The sequence below is a fragment of the Tubulanus polymorphus genome, chromosome 10, assembly GCF_964204645.1.
Source record: "Tubulanus polymorphus chromosome 10, tnTubPoly1.2, whole genome shotgun sequence".
NCBI classification, from domain to species: domain Eukaryota; kingdom Metazoa; phylum Nemertea; class Palaeonemertea; order Tubulaniformes; family Tubulanidae; genus Tubulanus; species Tubulanus polymorphus.
This window is the reverse complement of record NC_134034.1, coordinates 2,105,763-2,129,241: the sequence shown is the minus strand read 5'-3', so window position 1 is coordinate 2,129,241 and position 23,479 is coordinate 2,105,763. Positions and strand designations below refer to the sequence as shown.

Sequence of the window (23,479 nt, the reverse complement as noted above, 5' to 3'; positions counted from 1 at the left end):
GCCTTAGTAATATTGTTGTATATCAAAGTCTTTTTTTTGTAAAAGCTATGGACAATTTGTAATCGTCGATTCAGTCGAGGTTTTGCAATAATCAGTTTTTTCTTCGAAAAAGCGTCGGACTAAAAATGACGATGATTTGAAGGAATTTAAAAAACCTTTTTAATGGTTCATTTTAAAGTGTTAAGTTTACACTTCCATGATTTTTACACGCACGAAAATGGAAAAAATGTGGAACATTTAAGCCCCACTCCGAATCCAATTCCTCGTTTTACTCGTAGCCGTATAGTAAAACATGGCGTCGTCTCACCTTTGATTTTTTAACACGGAATTTTTTGTTTTTTCAACCAGAACGCCAATTAGAGCAGCTAGACGAGCCGATCTCAGGAATCTGACGAAGGTATATGTTGTTTTTGAGAAGATCGCTTTTGAGGGCAGGAAATCTGGTTCGAGTTGGAGGAATTGAAGGCAGCATTGATGCAAAAATGTTCGGGATCCCGCGAACAAGCAGCATGCTTTTCCTCTTCCAGTTCCTGGCTCTGAATCATCAATCAATCACGGCATGGTCGATTCTTTTAAAAATATTGCTATTGTTTCTGTGGTCAGTTGTGTAAATTCCACTGATGTGTTCTCATTTTTAGAGTACTAATTCAATTTTGAAATTTTGTTGGTTTTTTTCTGAAAATCTAAATTTTATAAACTGAAGAAAAGGTCGCAGGAAACGGAAGAGTTCGAAAGTCGTAACGGTTTGTATCGATGTGAATATTCTTCACATTTCTCACATTGTAGATGATTAAAATCAGTTGAACACAAGAAAGCTACGCAGAATCATCGGTTCAAAATCAATCATATGAAGATTAGATTAGTAGGCCTGCAATTATTTTTCTTGAATCACGCATTGGTGGAGTGCTCCTATTATATTTGGAGTCTTCCCATCGTCTAACAGGTGGCTCCAGGTGGAGTAAGGTTTCTGTTGTATCCCTAAATTTAAGATATCCACAGTTTCATGTGAGGCCGATGTACTTGAATATTCAATGCAATTCTATGAATCATGGATTTCGGAGCCATCCCTTTCTTCAGTGGGTGGCTCCATATTAACTTGGTACGGCGTTTCCTTCATGTAAACTTATGTTTCTCATGTCTTTGAACTGCTGTCATTCCGATCCCGAAGCACATGTTACAAAGAAAAAATTTTATTTCTGCTCAATAAATTTTTGCAAGTATGGCATGCCTTGAAAAATTTATTTCGTGAATGAAATTTTTCTGAATGTTCGATTTTTTTTCTTTCATTACAGAAGACTCCGCGAATTGAATTTATACCATAACCACCACTCGGTAGTGAAATGGACTATGCAGGTCACGGAGGCGGTCACCACGGGCCTCCGCACCATCACGGGCACCACCACCACGGGCAGCACGGTGGCGGCGGCGGCGGGCACATGCCCCACGCGGGCGCCGGTATGCAGCATCAGGGTCACCACCAGCAGCACCACCACCACCACGGCGGGCACCATCACTCATTTCAGCCGATGTTCGCCGGTCCCGCCGGAAACATGGACAACGAATTCCCCGAGATTCACTCTATAATGGCCGACGGTGGCGACCGGTTCGCGTTGTCGGCGGTCGCGTTCGACACTCAGGAAGAACTGCTCTGGATGGGAAACCAAGGGGTTAGTATCGGTCTCTTTATTTCACTCCAGGGAAGGAACATTTCAGTGGGGCGGCTATTGATTTTATTGATGAACTGGTAAAGAACGTGATTGCCACGCAGCTGTATTTTAGCAAAGCCTAAAAGGTAGCTCTAGGGGTCCTCCCCCAAAATTATTTGGATTTTCTGAGATTGATTCTGAGCGCATCTGGCTATGAAAATCATGATATCCATAACGAGAGGAAATAACATTAAAAAAAGATCATTTTAAAAAGTGGCACGGCTGTGGCCGCCCTTGCCGCCCCCATTCCGACGGCTCTGCACTCTCTGTTTCTCCCTTCCCTCCATCTTCATCCGTTAAGAGATTCGAACTCACTAAGCTTAAGTCGTACCCCAAACGTTATGTTGTGGATAAGGACAAATGGGCGCTATCTTGAATGATAAGAGATACCTGGTACAAAATTGCTTAAAAAATTCTTACGGTATCCCGGACGCTTTCGATTTATCCGTCACGTGATAGTTCAGGCTTCCGGGCGGGGAAGTTTAAAGTGACCTGCTCCGGGAGTCGCTCACTTTAAACCACCCCCGGGGAAGCCCGAACTACCACTTGACTGATAAATCGAAACGCGCCCGGGTAATCGCCGGGTATACCCGGACTTACTCGCAGGAGATAATCGAACGCGCTACTAGAAAAAAAGATTCTCTTTCGCCTCAGCCTTATTACTCCTATGTACCCCGAACTTCCACGAACAATGAAAACTTCGTGCCACCAGCTATCCCGCTAGATGGCGTGCGTAACAGTGCGACAACCCCGTCAAAATCTAGTTCACTTTCAATGAACTTTCATCTAGATTTTTAGCCTCCCTCGTCAGAAATTAGGCAAATCACTCATTTTGATAAACTCAGATGATCTTAAGGTTCATATTTAAGGTGGTTTTTAATGATCACCATTCAAAGAATTTGAGAAATTATGGATAGACTTTAATCGAATATGAGAAGAATCCAGAGGTTGATGTCTGAGTGCACACTAGCGAACCTGGTGGATCCTCGCTTGCCACAAGTGGAACCCTCTATTGCCACAGTCGAACGTAGAGTCCTCATTGTGCGATTATTAATCTGCTTTTCTGTATTTAACTGAGAAAAAAATTTCTTCCTGTATTTTTGAAGTATTCAATTTTTTGCCGCAGGGTCACGTGACCAGTTACTATTCGCTGACGTTGCAAAAATACACATCGTTTCAAGTTCATCCGACGAACGATATACGACAAATTCTGCCGCTAGAGGGCGGTATCGTCTGTCTGACGAGCGACATGCTGCGGTGTTACGCGAGATTCGGCAACTCTCAATATTCCTACACGTACGTAATCTCACCGATCGGTCGCGAGGAACAAGACACCTCTAAAACTTGCTGAAAATACCCTTTGTGGCACTCAGTGGGTTGAGGGGAACAAGAAACCTCAAACCTGCTAACGATGCCTTGATTGGCGTTCAGGGGCCAGTTGCTGAAAAGTTGGTTTAAGATAACCGGCCGTTAAATACCATAGTAATAATGAAATTTCAATTGTCATCATATGAACTATCCATTGGTTAACTCTAACCAACTTTTGAGCAACTGGCCTCGGTGGTTTTAGGGGGAAAAGGAACCTCAAACCAAAATAACTATTTTGTGCATAGTGAATCAAGGGGTTGAGGAAACTCAGTTTTTTTTTTTGTGTTTCAGAGATGAAAATCTGCAGAATATGCAATGTATGTTACAGAACAGCCCGACCTCCTTGTTAATCGCCGGTCACCAGAAAACGGTAATCGAATTCGATTTCAACCAAGGCAGAAGATTAAGACTGGTGCGTATTTCGGCGATGAGAGTCTGAACACGATCTGTAGAATAATGGCAGGGTCCCCGTCACCCCTCGACACCCTCTCAAAAAACCCTCCGATTCCAAAATATCATTTCTAACCGTAGGAAAGTCGGTTTTTTACGAGGATGAGTTTAGTCGTATGGGGATTGTACGCTAATTCAGTTCGTGTCCACCAGATGGCGGGACTTAAGATGTTAAAGTTACAAATCGATTATGGGAGACTTTTAAAGATTTAGATTGTCTAGAGCTCATAAAGATTTTAGACATTTCTTGGAAAATACTTTTGATTAAATTATGAGAATTTGATTAGCAACAGCTGGTTTTTAGCGATTTTTTTTTTTTGTCAAAATAATTCTTCTAAATTGCTTCGTCGTCGTTTGTAGATGGAAGTTGGTGAACACGGATGTGCGATCTTGCGTTATTCTAATCGATATATCTGCGCCGGAGACACCAGCGGAAAGGTCAGTGGACAAAACGAAAATACACGGCGATGCGGTGTATTAGAGCAAAGTCATTCGCCAATTAATACACCGCACTGAAAGGGTTTAGAGTTTCTAATCGAATGAGAAAATTGCTATTTGAAGAAAATTGAAGAATTGCAAGCGAACCTTTTAATCGCAACCTGTTAACCTGTTTTTATAGCGGTGTTTCACCAATTGATACACCGCACTGAAAGGGTTTAGAGTTTCTAATCGAATAAGAAAATTTCGAAATTCAAATTCCCTGCAGGGAAATCAGGGAATCTGGGCATTTCTGTGGAAATCAGGGAATTCTAAGATCGAGCAGCTCCCCGCCCCTGTGTGTTGACAAAATGTAGTAATGCGTTTTTGATGTGACAGGTGACACTGAGGGATCCGAACACACTGAAAGCTGAACACGTTCTCGACGCGCACAACGGAACGCTGTCCGATTTCGACGTCAGGGATAACTTACTCGTTACATGCGGATTCTCGAACAGGTAAATTAACTGAACACTTCGCTCTAACATTCTGCGGTCGCAGTTGCTGAAAAGTCGATCAAGAGGTAACCGGTGGATAGTTGACGTAGTGACGGTTATAAGTTCGTTGTTACTATCGTATTTATCCGTCGGTTATGTTTAACCAACCCTTGAGCAACCGGCCCCTCAGCGTTGGGGTTATTTCGATAGATATGACACGTGACCAGATGGCGTTAATGTCCTGCTGCCCACTAGCGACACTTAGTGGATTCTCACTTGACACAAGTGGAATCCTCTTTTGTCGCATAAGTAAATGTCCTAGTGCACGCTAGTCACACCTGGTGGATCCACACCACAAGCAAAATTTTCTATTGCCGCAGTATTTGATATCCTATTGTACACTAGCGACACCTGGTGGATCCTCACTTGCCACAAGTGGAATCCTCTATAGCCACAGAAGTTGATATCCTACTGCACACTAGCTACACCTGGTGGATCCTCACTTGTCACAAGTGGAATCCTCTATTGCTGCAGTAGTTGATGACCCACTGCACACTAGCTACACCTGGTGGATACTCATTCGCTACAAGTGAAATCCTCTATTGCCGCAGTAGTTGATGTCCTACTGCACACTAGCGACACCTGGTGGATCCTCACTCGCTGCAAGTGGAATCCTCTATTGCCACAGTATGTTCTGCTAGACGCTAGCGTCAGGATTTTCCGGTGTTATTTTGTGATTTCGATTGTTTTATTTCTAGGATGGGCAGTTTAACTATGGATCGTTACATGAAGGTTTATGATTTGCGAGTGATGAGGGCCGTGGCGCCGTTACAAGCCTCGATAGATCCGATGTTCATCAGATTCATTTCGGAATATCCGAACCGCATAGCCGTCGTGTCACAGGTCAGTCTTTAGAAAGAAAAAAAAAGGGGTTCAAAACACTACGTGTTTGTGAAATACAGTAGACTCTTGTATGTTACTGCGGTTTAGGTGGCGGGTAATTCTACCCTTGTTTCTGAGTAAATGATTCCATTTAACGTAATTTTCCGTTGAATTTTTATTTTCTAGGCCGGTCAGTTCCAGTTGATGGACACGGCGTCCGTATCGAATCCTCAACTATGTTTATATCAGGTGCACACAGAGGGCGCTATGATCATGGCGTGCGACGTGTCGACCAGTTATCAGGCCCTCGGATTCGGCGATTCGGGAGGTGAGTCGTTCGAACGAAAAAAAAAGAACTCGAAACCGGGTCCCAACGACTCCTTGTTGATATTTGAATGTGCTTGAAACTCCTTTAAAACTCCTTGAAATTTTGAGATGAAATTTTCGTCTAGTTTGTACATAGTTGTACAGGGGCCAGTTGCGTATTCATGGCTTAAGACTTAAGACCAGTCTAAGACCAACTTAGTTCTATCGCTAATCTAACAACTTAAGACCACTTTTGGACTTAAGGCCCCTGTAGACTACGGTCGGTAGAGTTGAGACCAGGATTTGTAATTTTCCCCAATTAGACGCTCACCGAATTAGAAAACGATTTTAGGTATAAAAATTGGCTAACAAAGTCACCGAACAAGTTAAACAGATTTAGGTCCCGAGGAGTGTTCGGATATGAAAGTGATGCAGACGCTCTTCTCAATTTGAAACTAATTTTATTAAAATTCCTCGGAAACTCCTTATATGCAGAGATAACCGATCCGTAGGGACCGTGTTGAAAGTTTGTCGGCGCCTCGAAAAATAACATTCATATATTTCGCTTGTATAATGATATGATATTAAAGATCACGAAAGTTAGTTCAAATTCGAATACGCTCATTTCGTATCGACAATTGAATCGACTTTTGAATCTTAAAATGTTTTTCGAATCGATGCTTATTTTGTTTTCGTACGTAGGTTTTCTGCATCTGTTTGCTCAAAGTCACGAAGAAAATGTGTTCAACACGTATTCGAGGGATACAACATTCGCCGATCCGGTAAGTTGGGTAGTTCGGGTGCAGCGGGCATTGGGGGGTGAATCTTCGACCGAAAAATAGGAGGAAGCGAACAAGGGGTTAAAATCTGAAACTGTCAACGAAATAGCGTGACTGATAATAATTGACTTCGAAAATTTAGGTTAGCATTACCTAAAAAAAACAATTACCGATCTGGACCCAGTTCCACAGTTAGAATTAAAGTTAGTTGATTTCCAATGAGTTAGTGTCAGTGTGCATGGGACTCTCGGGTTTATACAGCTTAATTTTAAATCGTAACTCACAACTGTGGAACTGGTCCCAGTTCCACAGTTGTGAGTTAGAGTTTTAAAGTTAGTTCATTTTCAATGAGTTAACTCGCAACCGTGGTACTGGACCCTGTAGGAACCATGACCCAGTTCCACAGTTGTGAGTTAGAGTTTTAAAGTTAGTTCATTTTCAATGAGTTAACTCAGAGTTAAATCTTTAACTCACAACTGTGGAACTGGACCCAGAACCATGATCTCTCACTCTACGCGTATTTTAGGTGGAGTCGTTGCAAGCGTTGCACATTAACGACGAAGTAACTCCATACTCGCTGGTGCCGATGCAGTACCCGACGCAAGGGAAACTACTCTCTGACATGCCCGATTACCTTCTCGAAAAAACCTACAGGTAACGACGATTCCGTGACACCGTCCGCTAAACGCTAGCGTGATAGGTATACATTCATCGGTCTCATCTTACCCGGAATACTGGGGCCGGTTCCATAGTCGTGACTTAGTCTCAAGACTAGTCTAAGACTCTTTTAGATATGTAGCTAATCTAACAGCTTAAGACCAGTCTTAAGATTTAAGACCACTTTTGGACTTAAGTCTCGACTATGAAACCGGCCCCTGTAGTGTAACTGATGATAACGAATCCCCCCTCAGCCTGCAGCAATAATGAATCTCGGGCGTGGCCATTGACCTGGAAATCTCTTGACGAGCGCGTTGGAAGCAATTTTTCGATTGCCGCGGCCGATTTTGACGGGTTCTGGTTTTATTGCTGCGGCGATTTTTCTTCGGTTTGTCAAAAACATATAGTGTATAATTCAGGCCCAAACTATTAACATTTTGACCAAAAGAAAGTAAGTTTATTGGCTAAGAGTTACTGATTTTTGTTTCCCAAAAAATTCTTTTTTCAATATGGGCCGTTTTAATCCCTGGAATTTATAAATGTTAGGAAGGTAGCCGGTGTGAATCAGTTGCCTTAGGTAAATTGTCGGAATAATGAAATATGTAAGTAAAGAATATGTTTAGATGATTCGGCGTGATGTTCCATTGCAGACGTCCTCAAGCAGTTGATCCCGAAATCCTGCGTACAGTAAAGTATACGCAGAACGTGGGTTACGCCCCGAACCCCGGCACCAGACACCGCAACGAGGTCCCGTATCAACTGAAATCAAATGATTCGAAAGGCAACAAAAAACGCACGGTGCCCGACTCTCCGTCGGGAAGAGGTAATTTAATTCATTCGAATACTCCGCCCCTTTCACCGGTCGATCGTGATTCCTGACACATTAGCAGCTGTCAATCATCCCTGATACATACTCGATTTCGCCTTGTCCCCTAAATACGGGGCTGCCCCCTTGTGCCTCAAAAACAATGTCTGAAAATATTTTTAAAGTTCTGGGTCCAGTTCCACAGTTCTGAGTTAAGATTTGACCCTGGGTTAAAACATTGAAAATGAACTAACTTTAACTCAGAGTTAACTCTAACTCACAACTGTGGAACTGGGTCCTGAAGGTTTCATAACAAGTGCTTAGAAGTGCTTTCTATCGAGAAAACTTGGTAAGGCCCTTAAAAAGTGCTGATCTTGCACCAAAATTGCTGTCGAAGTTCTTACAACGCTCTTACTTTGGACTTTCGGTATCCTAAATTATTTTTTCGGACATTTATGTGTTTGGCCAATGTTAATGCCTGTATAAACGAAATAACGAGGACAAGGGCCACGATCTTAAGTGATAAGAATAGTGTCAGTTTTGCCTCAGAAAGTGTTTACTTTTACGTATAATCAAAAAGTGCTTACTTTTGCCCTAGCCTTACTACTGTAAACACTCTTTATTGTAACTATCCCCGTGACTTAGAGTTCTGTGAATAACTATCTTGAACGATACTCGCTGCTATACCTGGACTGAAAAGTAAATACTGGTATCTTTTTGAAGGCGATGATCCGTTTATAATAGTGCCGAAACACTATCGTAAAGTCGAGATCAAATACTCGAAATTGGGACTGGAAGATTTCGATTTCCGACACTACAACAAGACGAACTTCGCCGGTTTAGAGACTCATATTCCCAACGCTTACTGTAATGCTATGTTACAGGTAATTATGGATTTCTGTTTCGAAATACTCGCCATTGCTTCAATGCTTCACCTAGGGTTGTGTCTTCACCAGGGCCCGGTTTCATAGACTGATGATCACACTGTTATTATCCCTAGGGGTAGATCCCTCAATCTCGGTGACAAGTACCATAATAGTGGCAATGAGAAACCAGGGCCTGGTTTCATAGACTGGGTATCTAAGTTATCCCTAGGGGTAAATCCTCAATTTGGGTGACAACCACCATCGTAATAATGAGAAACCATGGTTATAACTGACGAATTTCAAAATTTTCCCAGGGACTATTTTTCTTCCACATCTATGAAACCCACCCCATGGTAATAACTGGCAAAATTTCAAAATGTTCCTAGGGACAATTTTTCTTCAGCATCTATGAAACCGAGCCCAGTAGGGATTTGGGAAATGGGAATATTTTTCCAGGCCTTTGAAAAACAACAGAAATTTTGTTTTCTTTGTCTCTATAGCTATGGAAAAGGTTTTAGACAATCAGAACATTGTCCCGAAATAGAAAAAAATTGTCCTTCTATTTGAAATTTAATGCTATATGCCTAATTGTCGTATAAATTTGACGACAGCAGATAGATGTCACTGTCCAGACAAGGCATTGTTCATAGTCACTACACATTTTGATAAAAATCATTATGAAAATACTTTGTCGGTGGTTATTCAACGCACTGGGGTAGATTATCAATCCAAGATTTAGGCTAAACAAAAATGATACCTTGTTTCTCCGCAGCGGCCGGGTCATTTTTGTAAAATATGATAAAATTTATAAACAGATCATTTCTATAGCGGCCGGGTCTGTTATGGTAAAATTGATCACGATTTTAAAAAAAGTAATGTATAGGGTAGATAGGCAGCCGGCCGGGTCGACATTTAAGCTCAGCAGAGCGGAGAAACAAGGTATCAATTTTTTTTTGCCTTATAAATCGTTAATCGAAATGATCGCGAACCTATTTCAGATGTTGTATTTCATTGAGCCGTTGCGCGTTGCCTTGTTGTCGCACCTGTGTCAGAAAGAGTCGTGCATCAGTTGCGAGCTGGGATTTTTGTTCCACATGCTCGACAAACAGAAAGGACAAACCTGTCAGGTACGTGCACCAGCGTGTTCGCGTACTGCGCATCGCACCAGATGAAACGACCAGCAGTCGGTTTTTAAGCCAAAATCAATCCATTATCAATTTTCAACTTCGATGTCTGGATTTTCACTGCAAACTTCTAACAAACCTCTCGTGTTATTTTAATTTTCAGGCGAATAATTTTCTGCGTGCGTTCCGTACGATTCCGGAAGTGTCCGGCCTCGGTTTAGTGTTGAGCGAGACCGACGAGCAGACGGGCAAAGTGAATTACCCGCGATTGATACAGAGCTGGAACCGGTTCATACTGCAGCAAATTCATTCGGTAAGACTCCGTTTCGGCGCGCGTCTGTCGTTGTGGATATTCCTGAAACTTGGGGTGAGGATTTCCGGGGGATGGCTGTAAATATTTCACCGAGTTAAGAAGCAGGAAACTCGGTCGTGTTTAGACTGCTGTAAATATTTCACCGATTTGAGAATCAGGGAACTCGGTATAGCGTTGAGATTGCTGTGAATATTTCTCCGAGTTTAGAAGCAGGGAACTCGGTATAGCGTTGAGATTGCTGAGAATATTTCACCGAGTTGATCAATCTGCATTCATGATTGTCTACGATGAATAATCAGGAAGACTCTTGATTAGCACTTAACCCTTATCAGTCTGAGGCTATATGTTAGTGCGGTGTTGAAGCTAATTTCATTTATTAGACGGTGTATCTTTCAATGAGCTTTCATTTCAAGGACATTCGATAGAATTACAGTCAACCCCCCAATATACAACCTTCCCATACACCGCCGCCTACCGCCAGGTTTTCTCAATGTACATCTCAATACAAAAACATAGCGAAACACCCGCCGATATACCGCCGCAGTCTCTATACCGCCAAAATCGTTCTGCACCGATGTGGGCCGTATGATCGGGGGTTGACTGAACTTTCAAACCGAAAAGCATATGATGAAAAACAGGTTACACGTTCAAGCCAATGTTATTATATTTAGGCGTTATTATTACGTACGGTGCTCGACCATCGAGTTGAGAGACAGTAAACGATTTCGATGAATTCGCGTATTTCTAGGAGTGTATGACGGCTTTAAAAGAGGAGGAGGCTGAAGAACAGGACGCAGTAGCCGCAGCTGAGAAAGAGAAGAACGAAGGCGGTGCCGTCGCCGCTGCTGCGACTGAGGGGGAAGACGATAAGAAAGAAGATGAGAAACCGTCTGACGCAGCCGCAGCCACGCAACCAGCCCCGGTAATACCGGTCGAAGGCTCGAAATTCGACAACCTGAAAAAGTATGTGATACGTTTACTTAGATCCTGAGGGCCAAATATTTCAGGCCAGTTCGAAATTTCATCTAACATCTCGGGGCGGGTTAGACTAGTTAACCTACAGGCGGCCGGTTTATAGACCGCTCTTAATTTCAAATTATAACAGCGGCCTACGTGCGTAAACTGAATCCCAACCAACTTTCTTGTTTATATGTATTATATCATGTTCCAGGAGGTTATTGATGCCGGAGAAACTGTTCTGTATGGAAACTGTGAATAAGTTTAAATGTCGCTGTAGTCTGGAGACGGAAAGAAACTCGGTGACCTTATCGATGAATATGTCGTACCCTGATTGTCTACCGCAAGGTACGTGCTCGATGAATTCAGTCGAACCTAAACTCAAATAACCCTTTCAGTGCTGACTGATTAATACCCGAAAGTGCTGGAGATGATTTTGAAATTATGAAAAATTCCACCCCAGTGCATAGTATAATGGGCACACAGTGCTTAAGCGCGACGTATTGTTAGTTACTACGTATTGAAATGTTTTGACACGTGCTGCCATCTTTCAATAGAGATGAAAATTAATACCCAAAAGTGCTGGAGATGATTTAAAAATTTTGAAAAATTTCACCCCAGTGCATTGTATAGAGGAGACACAGTGCTTAAGCGCGGCGTATTGTTAGTTACTGCGTATTAAAATGTTTTGATAAGTGCTGCCATCTTTCAATAGAGATTAAAATTAATACCCAAAAGTGCCGGAGAAGATTTGAAAATTTCATTAAAAAATTAGTAATTTCCATGCTACAAGTGCTGCTATCTTTCAATGGAGTTAAAAAAACTAATAACATGGATACACCGCGATACGATGTACTAGCAAAGTCCATCGACGATGAGAAAGTCGTCATGATTCCAGTCTCGATTCTACGGTTGCGAGTAACTGACTCTTCGGATAACGTATTCACCGAGGAGGTCGCGGTAATCGCGTAGTAACAAGATGTTTTGTTTATCGATGTTTCAGGACAGGAGAAGCAACCTCGTCAGTATTCGTTCTCCGATGTCTTACAGAGTAGTATATGCAGCGAGCAGACGACGCAGGGCTGGTGTAATACGTGTAATAGATACCAACCTCACGTTAGTATTCACTGCGCAAAACATTTCATTAACCCTTTGCATGTTGTTTGCGATGTGTTCGTCTGGCCGGTATCTAAGATCCTGTTTCAAATTAACCCTTTGTATGCGGTTTGAGACATTTTCCGGGCCGGTATCTAAGATCCTGTTTCAAATTAACCCTTTGTATGCGGTTTGAGACATTTTCCGGCCGGTATCTAAGATCCTGTTTCAAATTAACCCTCTGTATGCGGTTTGAGACATTTTCCGGCCGGTATCTAAGATCCTGTTTCAAATTAACCCTTTGTATGCGGTTTGAGACATTTTCCGGGCAGTATCTAAGATTCTACTGATCATGAACTTATCATTTTCCGTTTCAGACCCAGACGAAAAGCATTCGAAAGTTGCCGGACATGATTGTCATCAACTGTAACTTGGACAACACGAAAGATTTGGAATTCTGGCGAATACAACAAGATGTAAGCAAATTTTCAAAACGTTTCACGAAAATCCAGAACTCCGAGAATCTGCGAATCCAACCCTTTCCGTAGCGGATGGCCGGCCCTAAGAATATCCAAATCACGTGGTTCAGATTAACCACTACGTATCTCCAGTGGGTGGCTCCAGTTCGACTCCGAATGGAACGGATCGTATTGCGCGTCGCTGTTAAAGGGTTAATACGGTATTATCTGTAAAATGAAAATGTTGATGATATTTTGTAGACTCTGAAGAAGCAGAACGCCGGTAACGTGAAACCCGACAGTCCATGTATGATGAATTTGAGGCCGTGTCGATACGGAGCCGCGTGTACACGTAAAGATTGTAAATTCAGTCATCCCGGGTGAGTATCGTTACTACTGCGGGAGGATTCACCAGGTGTCTCTGGTGTGCAGTAGGACATGTACTACTGCAGCTAGAAGATCTCACTTTTGGCAAGTGAGGATCCACTAGGTGTCGCTAGTGTGCAGTCAGACACCAACTACTGCAGCAATAGAGGATTCCGCTCGTGGCGAGTGAGGATCCACCAGGTGTAGCTAGTGTGCAGTAGGACATGTACTACTGCAGCTAGAAGATCTCACTTTTGGCTAGTGAGGATCCACCAGGTGTAGCTAGTGTGCAGTAGGACATGTGCTACTGTGGCGATAGAGGTTTCCACTTATGGCGAGTGAGGATCCACCAGGTGTCGCTAGTGTGCAGTAGGACATGTACTACTGTGGCGATAGAGGATTCTACTTGTGGCGAGTGAGGATCCACCAGGTGTCACTAGTGTGCAGTAGGACATCAACTACTGCGGCGATAGAGGATTCCACTTGTGGCGAGTGAGGATCCACCAGGTGTCACTAGTGTGCAGTAGGACATGTACTACTGTGGCGATAGAGGATTCCACTTGTGGCAAGTGGAGATCCACCCGGTGTTGCTAGTAGTAACTTGGTCGTCCGAACTTCGATTATACAATTTTGAGCACACTGCGAGTCACGCCATCTGGTGGCACAGCTCGCTTTGTTCGACCCTGATGCGAAATCGATGGCGTTTCCGGCAGCTCGTGAAAATTTGCATCGTACGTGTTTTGATTTCAGCGCCGATGGTTTGTACTCGCGCGAGTGTCCGCACACTCCTCCGTGCGACGAGCCGAACTACCCGGCGTGGGTCCCGTACGGTATCAAGGTCATACAACTCGAGGACGGACAACTGAAAATTGTCAATCGACCGAGTGAACTGGTGAGTCGATATAAAAAACTGCAAACACTCACAGGATATATGCCTTTCTACCTTAATCCCCCTATGACATCATCAAATTTAAGACCCTTCCCGGAAAAGATGTCTGCCTCCATAAATCCCCCTATGACGTCATTGATCAACATGCTAGTGATTTGATCTGTAGACCTTTCTAGAAAAGATGCCTACCTCCATAAATCCCCCTATGACATCATCAGCTTCTGCCAACATAGATACAATTATGACATCATGAGATTAAAAGTTAGTTTGATATGTCGACTTTTTCAGATATTATGTCTCCATGAATCCCCATATGACATCATAAAAATCACGCTTACCAATGATTTGATCTACAGCCCCTTCTCAGAAAAGATGGCTGCCCCTTTAAATCACCTTATGATATCATGAATTCTAGAGTGTCTTCTGCCCGCCGATTGATAGCGTATATTTTTCCTAGGATGAGAAACAGACGGACGCGTCGGAGCGCGTCTGCTACTACGACCTATACGGAACCGTCGGTCACATACAGGACCCGAAATCGGGCGGCAATCTCGTGAGTCACGTGCACGTAGGCGACAGTTATCACCGGATGAAAGAGGGCGTCACCTGTTCGCAGTGGTATCTATTCAACGACTTCGCTATTGAACCAATCGAAAAGGTAAATTATTCATATATTAAACAGCGTGTCCCAGAAAATTGTTCAGATATTTCGAAGTTAATCTCTCTCAGTTAAAATGGAATTTTTGCCTACTACTCTTAACCCTTTCAGTGCGTCTACACCGCAGTGCGGTGTACGAATCAGTGATGGATTTTGCTAGTACACCGCACTGCGGTGTATTGATCTAATTAGTAATTACTAATCATCTCTCGTGAAAGATGGCAGCACCTGTCAAACACAGTGAAATATTAGTAACTAACGATACACCGCGCCAGGATGTAGACGCACAATAGTGATATTCCCGTTATTCAATACACTAGGGTGGAATTTTTCAGAATTTTCAAATTATCTTCAGCACTTTATGGTATTAATTAGCCAGCACTGAAAGGGTTAATTGATACCATCAATGGTAAACGGCCCGATTTCATTTATCAAGTTTGGTTTCGAAGTAGAATCGGTCGCTTCATGAATAGTCCTTAACGAAGGGCGGATTTCATTGCGGGAACTCGTGATACTAGAATTCCGATTGACGTGCTACGTGTATTAACTGAATCGGTGAACGAAGTGAAAACCTGAAAAAATGCGTAAAACCTGTTCTCGTATTTTTCAGCACGAAGCGGTGCATTTCACGTTGGACTGGAAGATTCCGTGCTGTATTTATTTCATGAAAAGCGACCTCCCGAAACTATATCCTTATAAAGGTAAGTGAGATAGACTAGTGTATGGGTAACATTTCTGACTGCGAAATAAAGTCCCGGCGGAGGAGGGGGGGGGTAGTTTTATGAACTGGTATTATCCTTAAAGCCAGGGTTCCAGGGAATCGAGGAAAGCCTCGACGCTCAACGTTGACATTAGTCTGTAAAACCAGCCGCAGATTTTCTTCCGATCTGCTGCATAAACAATTTCAATTGTTTTAACTTCTTAAGAGTCCTTGTAGCCATTTTCAGGACCAATTTTCAATTGAACCCCCTTGGCTTTCAGTGCGCCTACACCGCAGTGTGACGCATAAAACCACGACGGACTTCGTTAGTACATCGCATCGCGGTGTATTGATGTAATGAGTAAATAGTTTTAATCGCGTTTGGAAAATGGCAGCAACTGTCAAACATAGTGAAATACTAGTAACTAACGATACACCGCACTGCAGTGTAAATGCACTAGCGCCATCTGCCCGTTATTCAACACACTTGGGTTGAATTTTTTTAGAATTGAATTACTTTCTGTATGAATTAGTCAGCGCTGTAAGGGTTAACGATGTGTGCGCCTCGTTTTTCAGTGGATAACCCGATTAATAAAGACGTTTTGTTCGACTACGGCTCGATCGTCAGTCCGCGCCGGAGACAGTTGACGTTCACTCATCTGCTGCCTGAGGAGTGTCCCGGCAAGGGCGACCTCGTCGGGCTCGACGCCGAGTTCGTCACGTTGAATCAGGAAGAGGCGGAGATACGCAGCGACGGCACGAAGTCGACGATCAAACCGTCGCAGATGACGTGCGCGCGAATTACGTGCGTCCGAGGGTAAGACGCAACCGGGTGGCGCCACTAACGAGGAAATCGGGGCGAAACGGTCGGGGAAGTTTCTTTTCTTTAAAGAAAAAAGGTCGGGGATCGGTAAAAAGCTAAAAATCAGGGAAAAGTCGTAGAAATCTGTTGAGATTGCTAGATCGCGCGTAAAATCATTTTTGTTCCATATCTTATGCATTTGACTGAGTTAATTGATCGGATTCTTAGCAGATCAAGTCAGGGAAAATAACGTGCGTGTCAGGGAATAAATAGTCAGGGGAAAGCAATCAAGTAAAAGTGGCCATCCTGCGAAAGGTCTACACCATCTGGTGGCGAAGGGTACAAGGCCTTCTGGTGGTTCAAAATGCAATGCCCCCTGGCGGTAGAAGGAACAACGCCACCGCCAGGATTTAAAAGATTATAAAGGATTTAATTTGGGGGGGCAATAGGGACGATGTATATGTTTTATGTGAACCTAACTCTAATAGGCAGTGGAGAGCGCCAGGATTTAAAGGATTTAATTTGGGGGGGCAATAGGGAAGATGTATATGTTTTATGTGAACCTAACTCTAATAGGCGGAGGGTGGAGAGCGGTAAATAAATAAATGTAGTTATTATGAGAAATCGTAAATCATCTACCCCCACAATCCAGCACCACCTGGTGGAAGAATATCGAAATATCGGCCATTGGTCTGGTCGCGGAAATCCAACGGCGATAGAAATGCGCGAACGTACGTTTGAAAATAAATTTGACGTGTTTATTTCGCAGGGGCGGAGATAAAGTCGGCGAACCGTTTTTGGACGATTACATATCAACGCAGGAACAGGTCGTCGATTATCTGACGCAGTTCTCCGGAATCAAACCCGGCGATTTGGACGCGAACTTCTCGTCGAAACACCTGACGACGTTGAAGTCGACGTACGTGAAATTGAGATACCTCGTCGACAGCGGCGTCGTGTTCGTCGGTCACGGACTGAAAAAAGACTTCCGAGTCATCAACATCGTCGTAAGTATCGCGGCGTCGACCGGCAGCCCAAGTGTGTTGACCAGCCACCCTGGGGATGTCGAAGTGTAGCCCCGAGGCTGACTAGTAGCCCTGGCGTGTCGACCAGCAGCCTTTCGGACATTGGATACACTAGTACAAACACCAGACATTTCATCACTATTCCACAAAAACTGATCGTCCACACTTCACATATGTTCATGTGACAGGGTGTATAAAAGCGTTCGTACTAGCTCAGCTAGCGGGAATATTCCCTTTGGCTCAGCGGTAGAGCGTCTGCCTTGGACGCCAGGCATCGAGTGTTCGAATCTCGGGAAGGACAGATGTTTCTTCCTGTTACATTCAGGACTTTTTGATTGAAAATGAACTACAAACACCAGGCATTACACATTTTATTAGCACACTTTCAAAAACTGATCATCCACACTTTACATGTGTTCAGGACTTTTTGATTGAAAATGAATTACAAACACCAGGCATTAGACATTTTATGAGCACACTTTCAAAAACTGATCATCCACACTTTACATGTGTTCAGAACTTTTTGATTGAAAATGAACTACAAACATCAGGCATTAGACATTTTATCAGCACACTACTTTCAAAAATTGATCATCCACACTTCACATATTACAATTGTAAGTGTCCGAGGGGCTGACTTCCAGGCTACGGGTTTGACACCTGTTCTGTTGTTATCGTCATCGTATGTGTCGATTTCGATATATTCTAATGAATTTGTTTTTTTGTCGTATTTTCTAGGTCCCTAAACAACAAGTATTCGATACGGTTGAATTATTCCATTTACCGAGACAGCGAATGATCTCATTAAAGTTTCTAGCCTGGTACTTCCTCAGTAAGTTACATACACGATAACCCTTCATCCAATTGTAGCTATAACCGAGATTATAAATCAGTTTGATGAGGTCATCGGGACGTTTGACCGAATGATTATCTCACATTTATTATTTCATGGAGTCACTGATCTGTAGGGAGCCTGTATATCCAGTAATGACTGATCTGTAGGGAGCCTGTATATCCAGGAATCACTGATCTGTAGGGACCCTGTATATCCAGTAATGACTGATCTGTAGGGACCCTGTATATCCAGGATTGACTGATCTGTAAGGACCCTGTATATCCAGGATTGACTGATCTGTAGGGACCCTGTATATCCAGGATTGACTGATCTGTAGGGACCCTGTATATCCAGTAATGACTGATCTGTAGGGAGCCTGTATATCCAGGAATCACTGATCTGTAGGGACCCTGTATATCCAGGAATCACTGATCTGTAGGGACCCTGTATATCCAGGAATCACTGATCTGTAGGGACCCTGTATATCCAGGAATCACTGATCTGTAGGGACCCTGTATATCCAGTAATCACTGATCTGTAGGGACCCTGTATATCCAGGAATCACTGATCTGTAGGGACCCTGTATATCCAGGAATCACTGATCTGTAGGGACCCTGTATATCCAGGAATCACTGATCTGTAGGGACCCTGTATATCCAGTAATCACTGATCTGTAGGGACCCTGTATATCCAGTAATCACTGATCTGTAGGGACCCTGTATATCTAGTAATCACTGATCTGTAGGGACCCTGTATATCCAGGAATCACTGATCTGTAGGGACCCTGTATATCCAGGAATCACTGATCTGTAGGGACCCTGTATATCCAGTAATCACTGATCTGTAGGGACCCTGTATATGCAGTAATCACTGATCTGTAGGGACCCTGTATATCTAGTAATCACTGATCTGTAGGGACCCTGTATATCCAGTAATCACTGATCTGTAGGGACCCTGTATATCCAGTAATCACTGATCTGTAGGGACCCTGTATATCCAGAAATCACTGATCTGTAGGGACCCGGTATATCCAGGAATCACTGATCTGTAGGGAGCCTGTATATCCAGGAATCACTGATCTGTAGGGACCCTGTATATCCAGTAATCACTGATCTGTAGGGAGCCTGTATATCCAGGAATCACTGATCTGTAGGGAGCCTGTATATCCAGGAATCACTGATCTGTAGGGACCCTGTATATCCAGTAATCACTGATCTGTAGGGACCCTGTATATCCAGGAATCACTGATCTGTAGGGACCCTGTATATCCAGGAATCACTGATCTGTAGGGAGCCTGTATATCCAGGAATCACTGATCTGTAGGGACCCTGTATATCCAGTAATCACTGATCTGTAGGGACCCTGTATATCCAGTAATCACTGATCTGTAGGGACCCTGTATATCCAGTAATCACTGATCTGTAGGGACCCTGTATATCCAGTAATCACTGATCTGTAGGGACCCTGTATATCCAGGAATCACTGATCTGTAGGGACCCTGTATATCCAGGAATCACTGATCTGTAGGGACCCTGTATATCCAGGAATCACTGATCTGTAGGGACCCTGTATATCCAGTAATCACTGATCTGTAGGGACCCGGTATATCCAGGAATCACTGATCCGTAGGGACCCTGTATATCCAGGAATCACTGATCTGTAGGGACCCGGTATATCCAGGAATCACTGATCTGTAGGGAGCCTGTATATCCAGAAATCACTGATCTGTAGGGACCCGGTATATCCAGGAATCACTGATCTGTTGGGAGCCTGTATATCCAGAAATCACTGATCTGTAGGGACCCGGTATATCCAGGAATCACTGATCTGTAGGGACCCGGTATATCCAGTAATCACTGATCTGTAGGGACCCTGTATATCCAGGAATCACTGATCTGTAGGGAGCCTGTATATCCAGGAATCACTGATCTGTAGGGACCCGGTATATCCAGTAATCACTGATCTGTAGGGACCCTGTATATCCAGGAATCACTGATCTGTAGGGAGCCTGTATATCCAGGAATCACTGATCTGTAGGGAGCCTGTATATCCAGGAATCACTGATCTGTAGGGACCCTGTATATCCAGTAATCACTGATCTGTAGGGACCCTGTATATCCAGTAATCACTGATCTGTAGGGACCCTGTATATCCAGTAATCACTGATCTGTAGGGACCCTGTATATCCAGGAATCACTGATCTGTAGGGACCCTGTATATCCAGGAATCACTGATCTGTAGGGACCCTGTATATCCAGGAATCACTGATCTGTAGGGACCCTGTATATCCAGTAATCACTGATCTGTAGGGACCCGGTATATCCAGGAATCACTGATCCGTAGGGACCCTGTATATCCAGGAATCACTGATCTGTAGGGAGCCTGTATATCCAGAAATCACTGATCTGTAGGGACCCGGTATATCCAGGAATCACTGATCTGTTGGGAGCCTGTATATCCAGAAATCACTGATCTGTAGGGACCCGGTATATCCAGGAATCACTGATCTGTAGGGACCCGGTATATCCAGTAATCACTGATCTGTAGGGACCCTGTATATCCAGGAATCACTGATCTGTAGGGAGCCTGTATATCCAGGAATCACTGATCTGTAGGGACCCGGTATATCCAGTAATCACTGATCTGTAGGGACCCTGTATATCCAGGAATCACTGATCTGTAGGGACCCTGTATATCCAGGAATCACTGATCTGTAGGGACCCTGTATATCCAGGAATCACTGATCTGTAGGGACTCTGTATATTAATCTCTTACAGAAACGAACATCCAAAGCGTGACTCACGATTCGATCGAAGACGCGCGAACCGCGTTGAAACTCTACGCGAAATACCAGGAGGAGAAAGCTAAGGGTCCGCACTTCATCGCCGACATGCTGAAAGATTTGTACGAATGCGGCCGCAAACTGAGCTGGAAGGTTCCTGACGGCAGCGAGGAACCGGCGGAGAGAACGTCGTAGAATCGCCACAGAACTAACTCACTCGCGCTCGCTCGCGTGTGTGCGTACACTGGGCTGCTAGAATAAAACATCTATCCTTCGATGTAGGCATCGTCAATCCGCATCCTGGACCCCCAAACGTATTTATCACCATTCTTTCCGTACTCGGAAGCCACTATTCAGGCGCGCTCGGCACTTAACCTCGTTAATCGACAAACGAACAGCGAACAACGGTGTTTAATGTCGAATGTCTTTTTTACGGGGTTCAGGTTCCAGGCTGCGGAGCTCGATGCCTCCGTTCATCCAACTTATTGGTCCCATTTTTGTTGTAAAACTTCGGGATTTCTTAGCAACGGTTTATATACCGGCGCGTAATGCGCGCGCGCGCGCGAATTCATTTACGGTATTTTTTTGTTCGTCGATTTGTGCGTATTTGAATATGATAATTGTGTATGTTGTTAATGAACTTGGCTCCGCGTGACCTTCAAATTAATGGCGTATGCGTCGACGGACGATATGAACAATCGAGTTCCTAAACGTGTAAACTAAAAATGTGCTGTTAAGAATGATTATGGATCCACACGCGGCCTTCCTGCTCTTTGGGCTACGATGGCTCAGTATCGTCTATCGGATGTTTGTAAAGTACCTCTTCATCTGTTCGCGTAAATTCTGTCGTACGTTGGACGCCCCGGTTTTGTAGACTAGGCCCGTAGCCGCGTCGCTTGACGAGCGCATTCAATCCCTTTAAGGGTCCTCCTCTCTGTGTTCAGTGCTTCATCTGAAAATTAACTACAAACATTAATTTGAAAAGATCTTACCTTCCTTGAACTTAAGCCCATAGACCAGGCTTTAAGCACGTTTCGCAAATATTTGCTACAGTGAAGTAACTAGGCCTCTCGGTTAACCCTTAAGATATTACCGTAATTGAAAACTGGTCAAACCCTCTGTGGCCGGTTGCAGAGTCAAAGCAGCTTATATACAAGACCAGTCTAAACTCATCTTGGTTCGATCACCAATCTCAGACGTTAAGTCTAGTTTAAGCTCATTGTCGTTCTGTAACCAATCTTAAAAGCCAAGTGATATAAGGCTGATGGGCCCTTAGTCTATGAAACCGGACAACCGGCGCGGTAAAATCTTATTCCGACCAATGAATACATGGCGTCCCTTTCGATTGAAAACCTATTCATGTCTAGTTGTTCATTCTCTAACCTACGAAGGCATTTACCACCGCGAAAAAACAATTTCCTACGAAAACAACTCGAAACCGAATGACCAACTGATGACTATTGTCGTTATAACAGCAATAGGCGCCCTCTGGTGTTCAGGAATAATGAAAAATGACATACATTTTGGAATATGTAGCAAATTATGGGGATGGTGTATATCAGGGAATGTGTTAACTATTTCTCTCTGATTAAGATTTTTAGTTGAATTTTCTGTGCTTTGATATTTCTGTGAATGGCCATTTCTTTTTTTATTTTGTCGATTCGAATAAGATAAGATAATGGAAGGAAGTAGCAGCGCCACCTGTACCGTCTGTTAACGGGAATCAAGCGTACAAACATCTGGCAGCAATTTTCATTTAGAGTGACCTGTAAATAGTCCATACTATAGTGTATCTGTTCATTGTGCGTGTCTCGATCTGTGTTTGGGATTTAAACGCTCCTGTACCGGCATGGTTTACAACGTACCTGTACTGGTGGGGCTCACAATGCACCTGTACTGGTGGGGGCTCAAAATGCACCTGTACTGGTGGGGCCCACAACGTACCTGTACCGGTGGGGCTCACAACGCACCTGTACTGGTGGGGCTCACAACGCACCTGTACTGGTGGGGCTCACAACGCACCTGTACTGGTGGGGTTTATAAAAGATTGGAACCCTAAATGGCATCGCCAGGCTCTTCTATTACTCAAATGCTGTTTAATCGGAGGTGTAAATAATGATGCATATATTCATCTTTTTGGGATTAGATATTCGATTTCATAACGGCAGTTTTTGGATATACTTTAGTACAGGTAGATAATCTCGGGATTATCTAAACAGATTTATATCTCGGGATTAATAGTAGCGGTTCATTTTCATTATTATTATTATTAATTGTGCATCTATATCTCTATATTTAGATTGTAATATTGTCTTGTATATTTTTATGGGAAATCAGAATAATATAGTTATATTGTATCTATTTTGAGTGCCGTGTTCAATAACTGTAATATATATATATATATATATATATATATATATATATATATATATATATATATATATATATATATATATATATATATATATATATATATATATATGTAAAATATACACATGTATATGTAAAACGATCTCTGATTGGTCGACGATCGGGTTAACTCGACCGATCGACCAATCGGAGAGCTCGGAACACTACCAATCGGGCCGGTCGTCTTCGGTCGGGATATATCGGCATTTTTTTCTCATTTTTGCAGAAAAAAAAAACTTTTTGAATTTTTGTATATCGTTGGTGTGTATATTATTGTAATGAATTGGGCTCTGGAATGCGAGGCTGCGGCTACGGCGCCCTGTGTCGATCGGA

At 43.3% G+C, this 23,479-nt stretch overlaps 1 protein-coding gene across 2 annotated transcripts; it reads left to right on the top strand.

Annotated features, from left to right (window-relative positions):
- Positions 1–279: 279 nt before the first annotated feature.
- Positions 280–23,100, top strand: LOC141911718 (PAN2-PAN3 deadenylation complex catalytic subunit PAN2-like). 2 transcript variants are annotated; one of them, XM_074802733.1, is made up of 26 exons: positions 280–397; positions 1,293–1,667; positions 2,833–3,002; positions 3,366–3,486; positions 3,885–3,962; positions 4,341–4,459; positions 5,197–5,341; positions 5,507–5,648; positions 6,329–6,408; positions 6,932–7,059; positions 7,713–7,885; positions 8,591–8,751; positions 9,732–9,860; positions 10,021–10,170; positions 10,919–11,133; positions 11,342–11,475; positions 12,131–12,243; positions 12,600–12,698; positions 12,942–13,060; positions 13,797–13,938; positions 14,393–14,593; positions 15,204–15,294; positions 15,870–16,110; positions 16,865–17,102; positions 17,859–17,952; positions 20,733–23,100. In XM_074802733.1, exons 2-26 carry the CDS (start codon positions 1,341–1,343, stop codon positions 20,930–20,932), a joined length of 3,810 nt encoding a protein of 1,269 aa, XP_074658834.1. In that variant the 5' UTR covers positions 280–397; positions 1,293–1,340; the 3' UTR covers positions 20,933–23,100. The 2 variants fall into 2 exon arrangements, with proteins under 2 accessions (XP_074658834.1, XP_074658835.1); XM_074802734.1 differs by lacking the exon at positions 280–397 and adding an exon at positions 715–743.
- Positions 23,101–23,479: the final 379 nt, after the last annotated feature.